Here is a 15,619-nt window from a genome sequence, read left to right as displayed (position 1 = left end):
ATACATAACTGGTCCCAAAAACACTACCAGGGAACTCCTACAGCTGATAAGCACCTTCAGTAATATAGCAGGATATAAGATTAATGCAAAAACCCAGTAGCCCTCCAGTATACAAATGATAAGTGGGCTGAAAAGAAATCAGAGAATCAACACACTTTACAACAGCCTCAAATAATATACAATATCTTGGTCTAACTGTAACCAAATAAGTGAAAGATCTATATGACAAGAACTTTAAATCTTTGAAGAAAAAAACTGAAGAAGGTATCAGAAGATGAGAAAATTTCCCATGCTCATGGATTAGTAGGATTAACATAGTAAAAATGGCCATCTTTCTAAAAGCAATCTATAGATTCAATGCAATCCCCATTAAAATATCAATACAATTATTTACAGACCTTGAAAGAACAATACTCAAATTCATATGAAAAAACAAAAAATTCAGAATAGCTAAAATAATCCTGTACAATAAAAGAACTTCTAGAGGTATCACCATCCCTGATTTCAAGCTCTACCACAGAGCTATAGTAATAAAAACTGTATAATATTGGCATAAAAATAGGCAGATGGATCAATGCAATTGAATAAAAGACCCAGATATAAATCCATACAACCTATGGACACCTATTTTTCAATAAAGAAGTCAAAATAATACAAAGGAAAAAAGAAAGGATCTTCAACAAATAGTACTGGTATAACTGGATGTCAACATGTAGAAAAACACAAATCAATCCATATTTATCACCCTGCACAAAACTCAAATACAAATGAGTCAAAGACCTCAACATGAATCCAGATACACTGAACTAAATAAAAGAGAAAGTGAAAAATAATCTTGAACTCACTGGCACAGGAGACAACTTCCTGAACAGAAGAACACCAACAGCACAGGTTCTATGATCAACAATTAATAAATGGAACCTCATGAAATTGAAAAGTTTCTGTAAGGCAAAGAATATCAGTAATAGGACAAAATAACAGCCTACAGAATGGGAAAAGACCTTCACCAACCCCACACCTGACAAAGGGCTGATCTCCAAAATATATAAAGAACTCAAGAAATTAGACGTCAAAATACCAAATAATCCATTTTAAAAAGGGTGTACAAATCTAAACAGAGAATTCTCAACAGAAGAATCTCATATGGCTGAGAAACACATAAGGGAATGTTTAAAATCCTTAGCCATCAGAGAAATGAAAATCAAAATGACTCTGAGATTCCATCTTATACCAGTCAGAATGGCTAAGATCAAAAACACTGATGACAGCTCATGCTGGCTAGGATGTGGAGCAAGGGGAACACTCCTCCACTGCTGGTGGGAATGAAAACTTGTACAGCCACTTTAGAAGTCATCATGGCAGCTCCTCAGAAAACTGGGTATCATTCTACTACAAAACCCAGTAACACCACCCTTGAGCATATACCCAAAGGATGCTCAATCATACCACAAGGACACTTACTCAACAGTGTTCATAGCAGCTTTATTTGTAATAGCCAGAATCTGGAAACAATCTAGATGCCCCCCCAACCAAGGAATGGATAAAAAGAGATGTGGTACACTTAAAAACGAGGACACTAGGAAATGTAAAGGCAAATGGATGGAACTAGAAAAATATCATCTTGAGTGAGGTAAGCCAGACTGAGACAGACAAACATGATATGTACTCCCCCATAAGTGGACATTAACTGTAAAAATAAAGGATAACCATGTTATAATCCACAGCCCCAGAGAGGCTAGGTAACAAGGAGGGTTCACCCAGATTTCCCTGGGTAGGAAAAATAGAATAGATTTCATGAGCAGACTGAGGGTGGGTGGGGATGGGAACATGAGCGATCAGATTGAGGGGCACATAGGGGAGAATAGTTAAAGAGACAACTGGAAAGGGATGCATTTGAGGGTCAGATAAAAACCTGGTGCAAGGGACTCTCCCAGAAATCTACAAGGAAGGCCCCAGCTTAGACTCCTATCGATAGCCTGATCTCCTATGATCAGATTGGTGCCTAGCTCAATTGTCATCAGAGAGGTGTCATCCAGCAACTGATGGAAACATATGCAGACCCACAGGCAAACATTAGATGGAGTTTGGTGAATCCTGCACCAGAGGTGGAAAAAAAGATTGTAGGGGCCAGAGGGGCCAAGGGCAACACAAGAAAACTCACAGAATTAACTAACCTGGGCTCATGGGAGCTCAGAGACTGAACAACCAAGGGGCCTACATGGGACTGACCTAGGTCCTCTGAATGTATGTCACAGTGTATAGCTTGACCCTCTTGTGTATTCCTAACAGTGGGAGCAGGGGACTTTTTAACTCTTTTGCTGGCTGTTGAGACCCTACAAGCATCTCAGTAAACTCTAAAATCCTAATGCCTATCTATCAAAGAAACCTTTAATAATCAAAAAGTAGAAAACTTCCTTAATTTGGTATTTCCTTAAATCTTAAACATAATATGTTAAATGAAGGAAAATATAGAATTATTCCATTAAAGACAACTACAAAAGTAGTCTTTATCAGCATCACCATTTAACATTTAACATTACTCTATCTAGGCAATAAAATTGAAAAAAATCAGGCATAAAGCCAGGCATAGTGGGCACATCTGTATTATCGACACTTGGTTGGGGAGTTCAATCTCATCCTTGGCTATACAGCAAGCATGAAGCCAGCCTTAGGTTTCAAGAGAGAGGTGAATAAAGGGACCAGGATAGCCACCATACATGTTTTCCTAGAAAGTCTCTCTCTCTGTCTGTCTCTGTCTCTGTCTGTCTGTCTGTCTGTCTCTCTCTCTCTCACACACACACACACACATACACACACACACACACACACACACACACACACACACACACACACACACTGAGAGGTGTAGTACATGACTCTGTCCTTAGAATCTGCCTGTGGCCTCTGACTGCTCTCAACAATGGAATGAAGGTGATGCTGTGCCAGCAGGGGTTGGGGACAGGGGGGCTCAATTTTTAAACTCTCAGAGTGAAAAAGAGACTTTAGAAGGGTAATTGGGTACAAGACCAAAATACAAAACTCCATGCTTTTCCTAATATTCTGAAACAAACATTTAGAAAGAGGTATCTGTGTATAGTACCAAGGAAAAAAATTACAAAATACACAGAAAAAAATAATAAATGTCTTAGAGTATATTGGGGAAGGAGACAGATGGTATATTCAAATTAGGATAATTGGAGGTAGGCTCAACAAAGGGAGTATTTACAGAGATGAGGCGGGTGTAAGGAAATTAGCAGGGATGGTGAGATAGCAACTGTAAGCTATTAGTGGCCTCTGTGGGTGGAATAGGTGGCAGACTGGTCACGGGAACCCACTTTGAGAACATCCTGGAGAAAAGACCACATTAAAAAGGCCAGTGGGTTTGATGTCATCTCAGCCAGATGTAGACACCCCAGTTTCACTGTCCTCCCTCCTCCTGTCAAGGCTTCCCTTTGGCCAAACCCAACAGAGCAAGGGCTTGCATTGCTGTCAGTTCAGTCAAGCTCCCAGAACAGAGTAAGGTGGAGAAAGGTGGCCGGGAGGACTTCAGGGTGGGTAAGTGTCTGACTGCCTTCGTTTGTTTCTGTTACTATTAAAAAGCAACAACAATGACAAACTATTCAAGGATGGGTACATCATCTACGTAAAAAGAAGCTTGGAAGTGCACCATGTTGGTCTGGGCTCTGGGGAAGGCCTCCAGGCTGGGTGCCTGATGGCATGAACACATATGATAGTCACATGGTAAGATGGAAGAGAAGAGAAGGGGCCATCTCTCTATAACAATTCACTTCTATTAACTAATGGGATGCCCATCAACTGCTCTCTTTCATGGGCAGTACCCCTAACGACCCATCAACTTCCCAGTAACCTCGTGAAGTCCCCACCACTTAACGCTGTCACACTGGGAAAAGCTTCCAAGTGTGGGTCTTCAGGGGACACACTTAAATCATTTTAAATCGTCTCCAAACTGTACCGCTGACCCAAACATATGTATGAAAAATTTGCCAAAGAATCTGGAATTGAACAATACAGAAAGCTGGATCATTAGGAGGAAAATAAATTGCTTTTATAATTCACACAGACAGAGATAATTCATGGTAAGTATTAGAAAGTTTGCCTGAAGGAAGACATGTCCAAGAAAATGTAGATAAAGAAGGCAAATGAAAGCTGATTGTGGTGACAGAGTTGTAATCCCAGCACTTGGCAGTTGGAGGCAGAAGGATCAAAAGTTCAAGATCACATTCAATTCCATGGCAAGATAGAAAATACAAGGCTAGCCTGGGCTACATGAGCTATTTAAGACCCTATCTCAATAAAATAAGCAAACCCAAACAAGACCAATGAAAGAAGCCTCTGTGACTAGATATTCAACATGAAGTAAGGGCTGGAGAGATGACTTAGTGGTTAAGAACGCAGGCTGCTCTTTCAGAAGACCCAGGTTTAACTTCCAGAACCCACATGATGGTTTACAACTGCCTGTAACTCCAGTCCCAGAGGATCTGACACCCTCTTCTGGCCTCAGAGAGCACTAGGCATGCACAGGGTAAACAGACATGCATGCACGAAAAATACCTATACACATGCAATTAAAAAATTGTAATTTATTTTTAAAATGTGAGATTATAATGGTTATCAAATAAATAAACCCATAGCATGTAATACAACTTAAAACTGACAAAGGAATGTAGAAAATTAATAAATGTAAAAGCAGCATTTGAAGTCAGCAGCACAAGAATGGACAATTAAGTAATAAATGTATTGGCATAACTGCATTGGGAAAAATATAAATTGGCATATCCACTTGACAACAGATGCACATATGTAACTGAATGTAAAAGAAAGATGCTAGTAAAGGTGAATGACTAACTATAGTAGCAATCCTTCCGTGACACCAATGGCACTGGTTTATCATTATTATTATTGTTATTATTATTATCATCATCATTATTATTATTATTAGAACTTCAAGAATGAGACTCTTTTCATGTTCTTTTTAATATTTGTATGTGTTCTGTTTTCTTTGTTTTTTCATGACAGGGTATCACTATGCAGCTTTGGTTGTCCTTGAACTCCCTGTGTAGACCAGGCTGGCCTCAAACCCATAGAGATCCACCTGCCTCTGGCTCCTGAGTGCTGGGATAAAGGTGTGTAAAACTCCACCTGACAATTCCAAACATTTTTAACTTAAAAAAAAAACAGAGACTCAAAAGGATGCCAAGTGGGAACCATGTTTGTGACCAAATACTTTAGGGTCAGGATTCATTCATGTTAAATAAAAGTAAAAACCTTCAAAGAGGCACTGTGTGCTGACTGCTTCACGATACAGAAAGCCACAATCAAGCAAGCTAACGGCCACTTCAGAGCTTACCATTTCTTTTCTGATCACTGCAATGCCAACTATTTGATTTGCAACTTCAGCTACGAACACCTGCAGAGCTGTTCCATCCTGCAAAGGTAAGATGAGTTTTATTAAGTAAGACCCTGGAAAGCCTCACCACCAAGGTCTCTGAAACCAGTCACTCGTGCATCCATGATGTGAAGCCGCCAGCCACGCCTGCAGCCACCACAATAACAGAACCAACATTTACTGCCATGTGCTACGCCCACTGCTCACTTCATCTTCATCCCACGCTCTGATGTGAGAAGTACTATTCCATCTATTTAATTTACAAGGTAACAAGGCTTAGGAAGCTAGATAAGTCTGGAGCTCGTGAGCCATGCACCTGTGCTTCAAACCCCAGTCCCTTTCACAAAGAACGAACCAGTGCTTCCCAACTTTTATGACAACAAGACATCAACTCAACAAGGGCTCCAAAGACATTTCTATTGGAAATTAAAACTGAAAAGACATATCAATTCTCTTTTTAAATTAATTACTAAAATAAAATTTAAACTAGCTGTTTCATTTAAAAACGTTTTTATTTTTACATCAAGTACATATTTTATGTAAAAGCATTTATTGACATAACCATATATTTTTAACCAAAGAAACCTTACATTTTCCTAGACAGAAATATTTTGAGTGGCACTGTTTCCTGTTTTTGAAAAATCTCTTTAATCTGGCTTTGGTAGACAGCTGGATCCTCACATCTGCTTCAGTCTGCTGCAATATGTTGCTTTGGTTTAAATACATGAAAAATGTGATCTGTCTTCACAACATAGTAGAAAAGACAAGTATCTGAGCATCTTTCAGATAATTGTGGCTATCCTTTGAGACTCCACAACTAGTAGTGCCTGAGATTAGTTACAATGTGTCAGACAAAAACCCTATCAATGAACACTGTCTACTCTACTGCACTAAAATCCAAGAACCTGTTTTAATTGACTCTTACACATATACACATGTATGCTTTTATAAAACTGCACATTGTTTAACCAGAAAATACTGATTCATCAAGCTGCACAGATTTTCCAAATATTGACCCATCCTGTAATGTCACACTTTATATTAAGACAGTGTCACTGGAAAAGTTGCTTTAAGCATTGTGCAACTATGAGGTTCATGATGGCAGATACTGGCTTTCTCAATTTCTGTTTTCTTTCCTGACTAGATCTTTCCCATAGGGGCAAGTGATTCTTGTTTTGCCAGGTTGACAGGATCATGTTATTAATTTTAAGGAAATGCTGGAAATGCCGGTTAAATACCCAAGAGCTAAAAAAAAAAAAAAAAAAGCATTTCGTTCATCCATAGAAGCATTTTCTCCTCACACACCCAACATGCTTCAGGACACACTGGTTGCATGCCGCTCAATGTGTCACACAGAATGCTAAATCCAATCTGCTGAAGTTCAATAGAGTTAAAATGTGACTGCTTCATCATGGCTGTTCTTTAAACTGCCTCTAGTTTCCCCTTTGAATTTAAATGGGGAGGTAACTGAAGATCCACATGCAGTTGTAAGAACAAATATAAGAATCCTTTTACACATTGTTCAGTATCCCCTGTGATGACATTCTGTAAAGCTGGAGCATAGTAAGACCATGGGAAACTGATCCTGATTCAAGTATATTTGTGTGATTCTGTTACTTTACACAGGTTTGTGTCTCAGTCTCCATGATGACATCAAACAATTCCAATACCACAAAAAGAAATCTCCCTAGCCCCACCCTTGGCCTCTAACAACAAATAATCTACCTCTAATTGTAAATTTTTGTCATTTTAAAACATATGAATGTATAAATATGTACATAAGTGTTACATATGTATATGTATGAATGTACACTTAAGTATGAATCTGTACATATAATTACACAACCCTTGGGGACATGCTCTTCGTTTTGCTCCACATAACAATGCGGAGATTCATACAGGCTGATAGCAACAGTTCATTTCTTCCGTTGCTGAGTAGTGCTCCATCGTATGGATCTGCCACAGCTTATTTATACAATTATCTGTTGAAACCCCCTGGCATGATTCCAGTGCTGTAACACTGGTGTGCACATCATCATCTCTCTGGGCTAAATGTCCAAGAGTACTACTTGCTAGCCATAGGACAGGTGCATTTTTAGTTTTTTAAAGAAACATCTAATATGTCTAGCATGGTATCTGCAACTGTTTTACCAGCAACATGAGTAATTCAGTTTTCCCACATCCTGGTCATCTGCTAGCCACTAAGATTTGTCTTTGCCATCCTGCTAGAGGTAGAGATACAATATATCCTATTGTGGCTTTCTGGGGGGAGGAGCGAGGGCAGCAAGATTTTGTGGAGCGGAATACCACCATGGCTATCAGGCTACTTGCCATTTCTCCCTTGTTTCCTGAAGGGTTCACTTCAGTGTCATTCAAAAGTTTTCATGTTTTTAGGTCTGTGCAAGTCATTTTATTTGTATGTATGCTTTGACTACATTTATGTACCACAAGCATGCCTGATGCCTACGGAGGTCAGAGGAGGATGTTGGGTCTTCGGGCACTAGACTTACAGATGGTTGTGAGTCACCATGTGGATGCTTGGAAGTGAACCTGGTCCTCTGGAAGAGCAACCAGTGCTCTTAGCTGCTGAAGCACCTCTCCAGCCCCCCTCACTAACATTTTTGTCTTAGAGAACACTCCCTTCAAATTCATTAGATCACACCTGGAGAAGCAGGGCTTGAGATCACACTGCTGGCTGGGGGCAGGCAGAAGGGAAGAGGTTACAAATGAAGATAAGAGACCAAGAAAAGCCAAGCATAATGGAGGGAAACTTTAATTTTGTACCTTTATAATAGCATACCTTGAGGGTGTCATCACGCTTATGTGTGGTATCGCCCTGGTGATGTAATATTGACTTTAAAAGGTTTGCTTTACTTCATTTTTAAAAAGCCATTGTTTCTTATTTTTCCAAATGACCATAGCAGCAGAATGAAGAAACAGTGTGATATGTGATGAAATAATTTTGTCATTAGATAAACTCTCACGAGCATATTGCTAAGGAAAGGCACTCCACCCCAGGAAAGAAAACTGTATGATTTTCCTTCCATACAGTTCAAAAGCAGGTAAAACTAATTTCTGATTTTAGAAAAAGGTATTAATCTGAGAAAAAGTTTCTAAATGGAGTATGAGGGGACCAGTGACAAGTGGGGGCAGTCTCTTTCCAGAAACACACCCTTCTTACATAGTGTATTTCAATGGTAAAATCTACTAAAATGTTTCTTGGCCATAGTGTGATAAAATTGTTTCAAAATAAAGCCTTTTAGAGAAGTTACAACATGCATCTCCTTGCTCTTGGCTAACTGCACAACTAGTGAAGTCAATTGGCAGTTTTCTTAAGGCCTCGGGGCGAGCATGGAGACTGACATCAGGGCGAGCATGTAGACTGACACCAGGGCGAGCATGTAGACTGACACCAGGGCGAGCATGTAGACTGACATCAGGGCAAGCATGTAGACTGACACCAGGGCGAGCATGTAGACTGACATCGGGGCAAGCATGTAGACTGACACCAGGGCGAGCATGTAGACTGGCATCAGCCTCAGGGTTAACATGTAGACTGACACTGTCCTCAGGGTTAACATGTAGATTGATACCAGCTTCAGGGTTACCATGTAGACTGACATCAGGGTTACCATGTAGACTGACACTAGCCTCAGGGTTACCATGTAGACTGACATCAGGGTTAACATGTAGACTGACACTGTCCTCAGGGTTAACATGTAGATTGATACCAGCTTCAGGGTTACCATGTAGACTGACATCAGGGTTACCATGTAGACTGACACTAGCCTCAGGGTTACCATGTAGACTGACATCAGGGTTAACATGTAGACTGATACCAGCCTCAGAGTTACCATGTAGACTGACACTGTCCTTAGGGTTAACATGTAGACTGACACCAGCCTCAGGGTTAACATGTAGACTGATACCAGCCTCAGAGTTACCATGTAGACTGACACTGTCCTCAGGGTTAACATGTAGACTGATACCAGCCTCAGGGTTAACATGTAGACTGACACAGGCCTGTTATTTTCCACAGCTCACATATTATTATGCTGGAGAAGACCAACGATTGACCACAGATGATCATCCTTATATCCAGTCCTTGAAACCTCAAGCCAGCTCAACAAAAGATCCTAGCTAGGTTCACCACTTGACATAATTAAAATGGAGCCTCACTTACCTAAGTCTGGTACTCATTGCTACCAGGGTGGACATCAGATACCATGATACATTCCTAAGCTGTCCTTCCATGGTGACCGTCAGATCTGCCAACTCCTCACCCTACCTCTGCTGCTCCCCACAATAGGATTCTACAAGTGATGTTCAAGGAAGCTTCAAGCCTGAATTTTCATGGGTCAGAATGGCCCCTTAGGACCAGGAAAATGAGGCTGCAGCAGCCACCAGCAGTACTTACGGGATCTCTGCAAGCCTCATTGTACTGGGCTAAATCATCCAGTATCTTTCTACTCAGTATGAGGGTGCTGACAAGATTTTCAACACCAGCAGTATCCAGAAAATTGGCTAATCTTATCTTAATGGACCTGGACAAGAACAGAAATAGTTTTCTTAGTTACAGTGCTAAAATAATATCATACTTCTATAATATCTGGCAATGTATATCTATGTAGCATTGAGGTGACTATAAAAATAACTTTTCATTCTAGAGTACCTAAAAATATACAAGTACAAAGAATAAGATAAAAAATATTATGAACCAATGAGAACACAAAGTTACATTTCAAGTAAATATAATTTAAATATATATAATTTAATGCATATAATTTAAAATGTTCAGCATAATTTATTTCACATTTCATAGATATCTAAAGTCCTAATAAATTTTTAAAAATGTTTTAAATTTAAAATGTGATTACATTTCCCCCTTTCCTCCCTCCCCTTCTATATACCTCCACTCACACTTGCTCACTCTCAAATTCATGAGCTCTTTTCTTTATTATTATTATGTATATGTATAAAGGCATAGATATATAAATATAGCCTGGCGAGGCCACTTAGTGTTGTTTGTATGTGTATGATTTTAGGGATGACCACTCAGAATTGATAACCGATTAGGGGCTCATCACTGGGAGAGGCTAATTCTCTCTTCTCAGCAGTCATCAATTAGTCGCCTGCAGCTCTCTAACTAGGGGTGGGACCCTTTGAGATTTCCACCTTCCACAATAGCCTTGACTATCAGCGTCTTCATTGTTCAGGTCTTATTTAAGCAGCCATGTTGCTGAGGTCCATGGATGTGGCTTCCCTGTCATTTCTAGGACACATAAGCTCACAGCAGGCTTTCTGCTCCTGTGGCTCTTACATCTCTCCCAAATTTTAATAAAAATGTTTTATAGCAGAGAAATTACAATGACTGAGGTTGGCTTCATGTGCATGCCCCCTATAGGGCAGTCCAAAGTTGCATGCAGGAAAGAGCCTCATCCTTGGAGTTCAATTCTCTGAGATCAACAACTTAGAACTCCTAAAATTTTCATCTGCAATTTTGTGTCTATAAACAAAGTTTGGTGAGACAAAAGGGCGTGTCTAGGGGGTTCAGAGCCACGGCTTCTATTTGATTCTCACTTTCTCCTGTCTGTTCACTGTTGAGCCTTCTCCCACCTGTTCCCTACTTCGCCACCCCATCCTCACTGGTGCCTCTATCTGTAAATAGTGATAACTGGGTTCTACCTTGGACATCAGATGGAGAATCATGTGAAGGATGCAGCAAATACGTGGTTAAAACCATCTTCTATCCAAAGTGGGGTATGGGGCATGGACAAAGTTGAGGATTGGGTACATGATTTGTGGAGTTTCTGGAGATAGCAATGGGGTGACTGTTCCCTTCCTTGGTGAGTACAGCCATGATGTAGAGGCAGGCAGATCTTTGTGACTTTGAGACCAGCCTGGTCTACAAGAGCTAGTTCCAAAGCCAAAGAGAAACCCTGCCTTGAAAAACAAAAAAACAAAAAAAAAACAATATCCTACAAAATGTTCAGCAGTTGAGACCCAAACCACCAGGCACACATCAGATGGGCTGTTCCTTTAAAATACACCTGAATCCAACCATTTCCATTGCTCACCCCAGATATCACTACACCACAGCTGGTACATTAGGACAGCAGCAGCATATGTCTTCATGTGCTCACCTCAGCTCCCCAATCCATCCTCAACTGAGTGATGCCTCTAAAATACTGAGTCATACCACGTAACTCTGCAACACTAATCCCAGTAACAGAGGAGTCCATGACCTTCTATGTCCAAGGCCCTTCTCAGAGATGTGGTTAAGCAGTGGTCTATTGATTACTATAATTTTGTGCACTGGTGTGCGTAAGTAATGAGTGACAACTGCAGATATCTGAAGCCACAGTGTGGAAGGAAAATGAGGAGGAAGGAGTAGGGGCTGATGTCACTAGTGTGGTTTATTGCCTCTTTCCACAATGGAAAGAGAAGCTCAATTTCAAGTATAGCCTTGTGAAAATCAAGGATAGGATTTTTAACCTAAACTCTACTCACAGACCCTGGGCAAGAACTTCAGTTTTCTCTCCCACTGCACTGAGTGACAAGCAAAGTCACAGCGTGGCTTCTAGGACTCCATGACCAGTCTCCTCTCTTGTGCCTTTTCTTCACAATCTCTCTGATGTCTCACATCTAACCCATCTCCAAATAGTGGGCTTCTTGATTTCCTGCCTCGCCTTTCAAATCCCATGCTATCCCCCAAATCAGTCAATGTGTGCCCTTATCACTTCTCACCTGAAACCCTCACCCCTCAGCCCAGTGACTCTCCAAGCCTACCTGGATATCCTGGGAGTATTCAAACTCCACTGTACATGCCACCTGGCTCTGCAGCCTCACACTCCCTGTCCTGTTTCTCTCTGTGTACTTCTTCCCTTCTGTTAATATTGTGAGCCATTCTTCCCCCATCTATTAGGATAAGAGTTCAAAGACAAAATTCCTGCCTCTACTGAAACCCTACGGCTAGAACAGCTCCTGATGAACAGCAGCTGTCAAGGGAATGAATTATATAGCCTGTGTGGAAACATGCTTACAGCATGTCTTTCTAACTATGATAAGGGCTGCAGTTGAGTTATAGTGTGTAGCAGGAGCCAGGAAAGTAAACGAATATATGAACACTGTCTTAGTTAGGGTTTCTGTAGCTGTGATGAAACAACATAACCAAAATAACTCCAGGAAGAAAGGGTTTATTTGTCATAGGCTTCCATATCACTGTTCATCAATGAAAGACGTCAGGACAGGAACTCAACCAGGGCAAGAACCTGGAGATAAAAGCTTGTGCAGAGGTCATGGAGGGGTGCTGCTTACCGGCTTGCTCCTCATGGCTTACACAGCCTGCTTTCTAATAAAACCCAGGATCACCAGCCTAGGAGTGGGACCACTCACACTGAGCTCGGACCAATACAGGCTTCCCAGAAGCCTGATCCTATGGAGGTATTACCTCAATTGACTCTCCTCTTCTCTGATAACTCTAGCTTGGGTCCAGTTGTCAAAAAAAAACTGGCCAACACAAATGCCTTTCTACAAGCTCATAGCTCAGGCCACACCATGGTCCACTTTGAAAGCCAGGGTTTCTCTTCGCTTACAGTGACACTGAATAAGTGCTCAGTATGACTTGGAGTTTTTCCCTAAGTGTCACAAAACACAAACATCATTTCTCTCCTTGTCCACAGAAATCTGGTCAGCTAACACAGTCATTTTGTATTACACTGAGAAGCTCATGTGTCTTTACTTATATTCAACAAAGAGGAACACTTAGGAATTATTAATACTCCTAGAATTTCAGGAGGAGGAGGAATGGGCAGTAGTGACAGCAACCTAAAGCTATCCTGCCTGATACAAGACTCTAGTTGCTTGAAATGTGGCTACCCAAATTTTACAGGTACTGCAACTGCCAACTGAGTTTTGATTCACTAACGCAAACAAAACTACAAAACAGCTCAATGCTTTCATACCGATCACACATGAAAACAAAGTTTTGTACACAATAGGTTATATGATAAATATGGAGATATAGTTTTACCTACTTTTAATCTGTACATTAATGTGTCTATTGGAAAAGTAAGAATCACAAATCTAGTGCTGCTGGGAGTTGTCTGGAGGCCAGAGGCGCGGGGCTGAGGGCCCTCGGGCGGAGCAGTCAGATTGCACAAACAAATTTACTATTCGGACAAATACGACAACGAGTTCGAGTACCGGTTAATTTGCCTGATAGGAACTGCATGCTTTACCGAAATTCCAAAGTCTACTGAAGAAAGAGGGTAGCCAAAGCAGAGCTGAAAGTTTCGTGTTCACAATGAAAGGCCAGTTCCATAAGAGCTTCAGTGTTGGTTATTAGTTTATGAAAAAAGAATAGGAGCGTGGACGTTCGCCCAGTTTTAGATAGAGGGTTTACAGGACTTGGAGTGGCATGAAGACTGTGGGCGTAGGTAGATGCCCTTCAAATACTGGAACGTTTATGGCGTGCACACAGGTTTCAAGTGCTCTGTTAAGGTGCGAGGTAAGCTGGTATGGTAGCTCACACCTTTAATCTCAGCATTCTGGAAAGTGAGGCTGCAGGACTGTCACAAGTTCCAGCCAGCCTGGACCCTGTCTCGAGACAACAAAGTGCAAAGTAGTGCGTGGTCATTGCTTACAACGGACTCAAGAAGCGTGGACTAAACTGACTCCATGAAAAGTACCTTCTGTTGTGCTAGAGCTGAGCACAGGTGTTAGGAGTGTGCCAAGAAGGGGAAAGGCTGGGGAAATTTCACTAGAGGCGATGCCTGAAATGAGACCCTTAGAACACAGGGAAGAGAAATAGCTTGTGAGTCTAAAATGCAGGCTGTCTGCTAAGGACTATAAAGACACCCTTCCACTGAGTGTACAAGCGTTTGGATGTGAAAATGAGAGAAGACGATGGTCTACAAAGGTTGGTACTACACTGGCATGTCATGTTGCCCAAGGACATAGCCAAGCTGGTCCCTAAAACCCATTTGATGTCTGAATGTGAATGGAGAAATCTTGCCGTTCAGCAGAGTCAGGGATGGGTCCATTATATTGATCCATGAGCCAGAACCTCACATCTTACTCTTCCGGCGGCCACTACCCAAGAAGCCAAAGAAATGAAGCTATTGAGCCACCTTTCAGCCCAAGCTCTACATGGCTGTCCTTCCTTCCTACCGTCTTTCTGATAGCATGGTTATGTTGCTTTCTTATTTCTCACTTTGACGTTTAAAGGATGTTCGTTCAATACACTGTTTGAATGTGCTGGTACCTCCTTTGCTTCTTGACCTGAGCCACCAATGCCGGTCAGATGAGTGTGACCTCAGAGACCTAGTGTGTGCTGTATCTAGCAGGCCGTCCTTGCCATCTCTCAGAAGCATGTGAAAAATCAGATCATGGCTGTTAACAGGGATGGTGTGAATTTGCTGTTGTGCTTTTTACTATTGGGTATTGTATTTATTGTGACTTAGGGATTTATGTTTCAATGTTTTGGAAACTTTCCATTTTATCTGACAAATCTCTTCCGTGTTACAAGCCTTGATTAAAAGAAGTTTTTATAATCTAAAAAAAAATCACAAATCTACTCACAGTGTACTTGTCATAGATGGGGCTATTCCACATATCTGTCTTTATCCCCCAGGAATGTCATTTACCTCCTGCGACTGCTACAGAGTTCACCAATTCAGTTAATCTGGATGACTGTTAAGCCAGATTACTGCTATCTCTACCTCCCTGGTGCTGGGATCATTTGATTTGGGTTCTGGGGCTCTAACCCAGGTTCTCAGGTTTGTGTAGCAAGCACTTTATTGACTGCTACCTCTCCAGCCCCCCTGAGAGCTATTTTACAAATGTGTTTAGCTCAGAAAGAGAAGGGAGGAGGGGAGGAGGAGGGATGAGGGTTGCAGAGTACACACCTGTACTAAGAAAGCTGAGATTGACAGTTCCAGACCAGTGTAGGCCAACAGTGAAACCCTATCTCAAAACAAAGCAATGTGCAGAGATAGGTTTAGTGCACAGGGCACTCTGCATTGCTTCTGCCTCTGTTTCTAGCAATAGCAGGTGGCCTGTTTGTTTTGGCTTTAACTGGAACGAGATGAGAGGACCTATGGCTGGCAGAAAGGAAATACAAATGTGGCATGGATACACGTCCTAACTGCTTCTATATAAAACTTGACAGGAACATCCAGAAAACATGAAAAGTGAACAAACTCCCAATTA

The 15,619-nt window shown here is 41.3% G+C and overlaps 1 protein-coding gene and 1 pseudogene across 5 annotated transcripts in view; one reads left to right on the top strand and one right to left on the bottom strand.

Annotated features, from left to right (window-relative positions):
• Window positions 1-15,619, bottom strand: part of Cfap61 (cilia and flagella associated protein 61) — a 287,339-nt gene that overhangs the window by 173,320 nt on the left and 98,400 nt on the right. For all 5 annotated transcript variants that reach the window (XR_005877457.1, XM_040746434.1, XM_040746435.1 and 2 more), the window contains exons 14-15: window positions 9,825-9,951; window positions 5,369-5,446 (exon numbers count right to left, since the gene is read on the bottom strand). Coding sequence is in view for 4 of the 5 variants with exons in the window: in XM_040746434.1 (XP_040602368.1) it covers window positions 5,369-5,446; window positions 9,825-9,951 (205 nt within the window). In the remaining variant the exon portion in view is untranslated. The remainder of the gene's footprint in view (window positions 1-5,368; window positions 5,447-9,824; window positions 9,952-15,619) is intronic.
• LOC106021330 lies at window positions 11,177-14,524 on the top strand (annotated as a pseudogene).

This window comes from Mesocricetus auratus, unplaced genomic scaffold (genome assembly GCF_017639785.1).
Source record: "Mesocricetus auratus isolate SY011 unplaced genomic scaffold, BCM_Maur_2.0 Super-Scaffold_100004, whole genome shotgun sequence".
NCBI lineage: Eukaryota > Metazoa > Chordata > Mammalia > Rodentia > Cricetidae > Mesocricetus > Mesocricetus auratus.
Note: the sequence above shows the minus strand (reverse complement) of the source record. Positions and strands in the feature narration are given on the sequence as shown.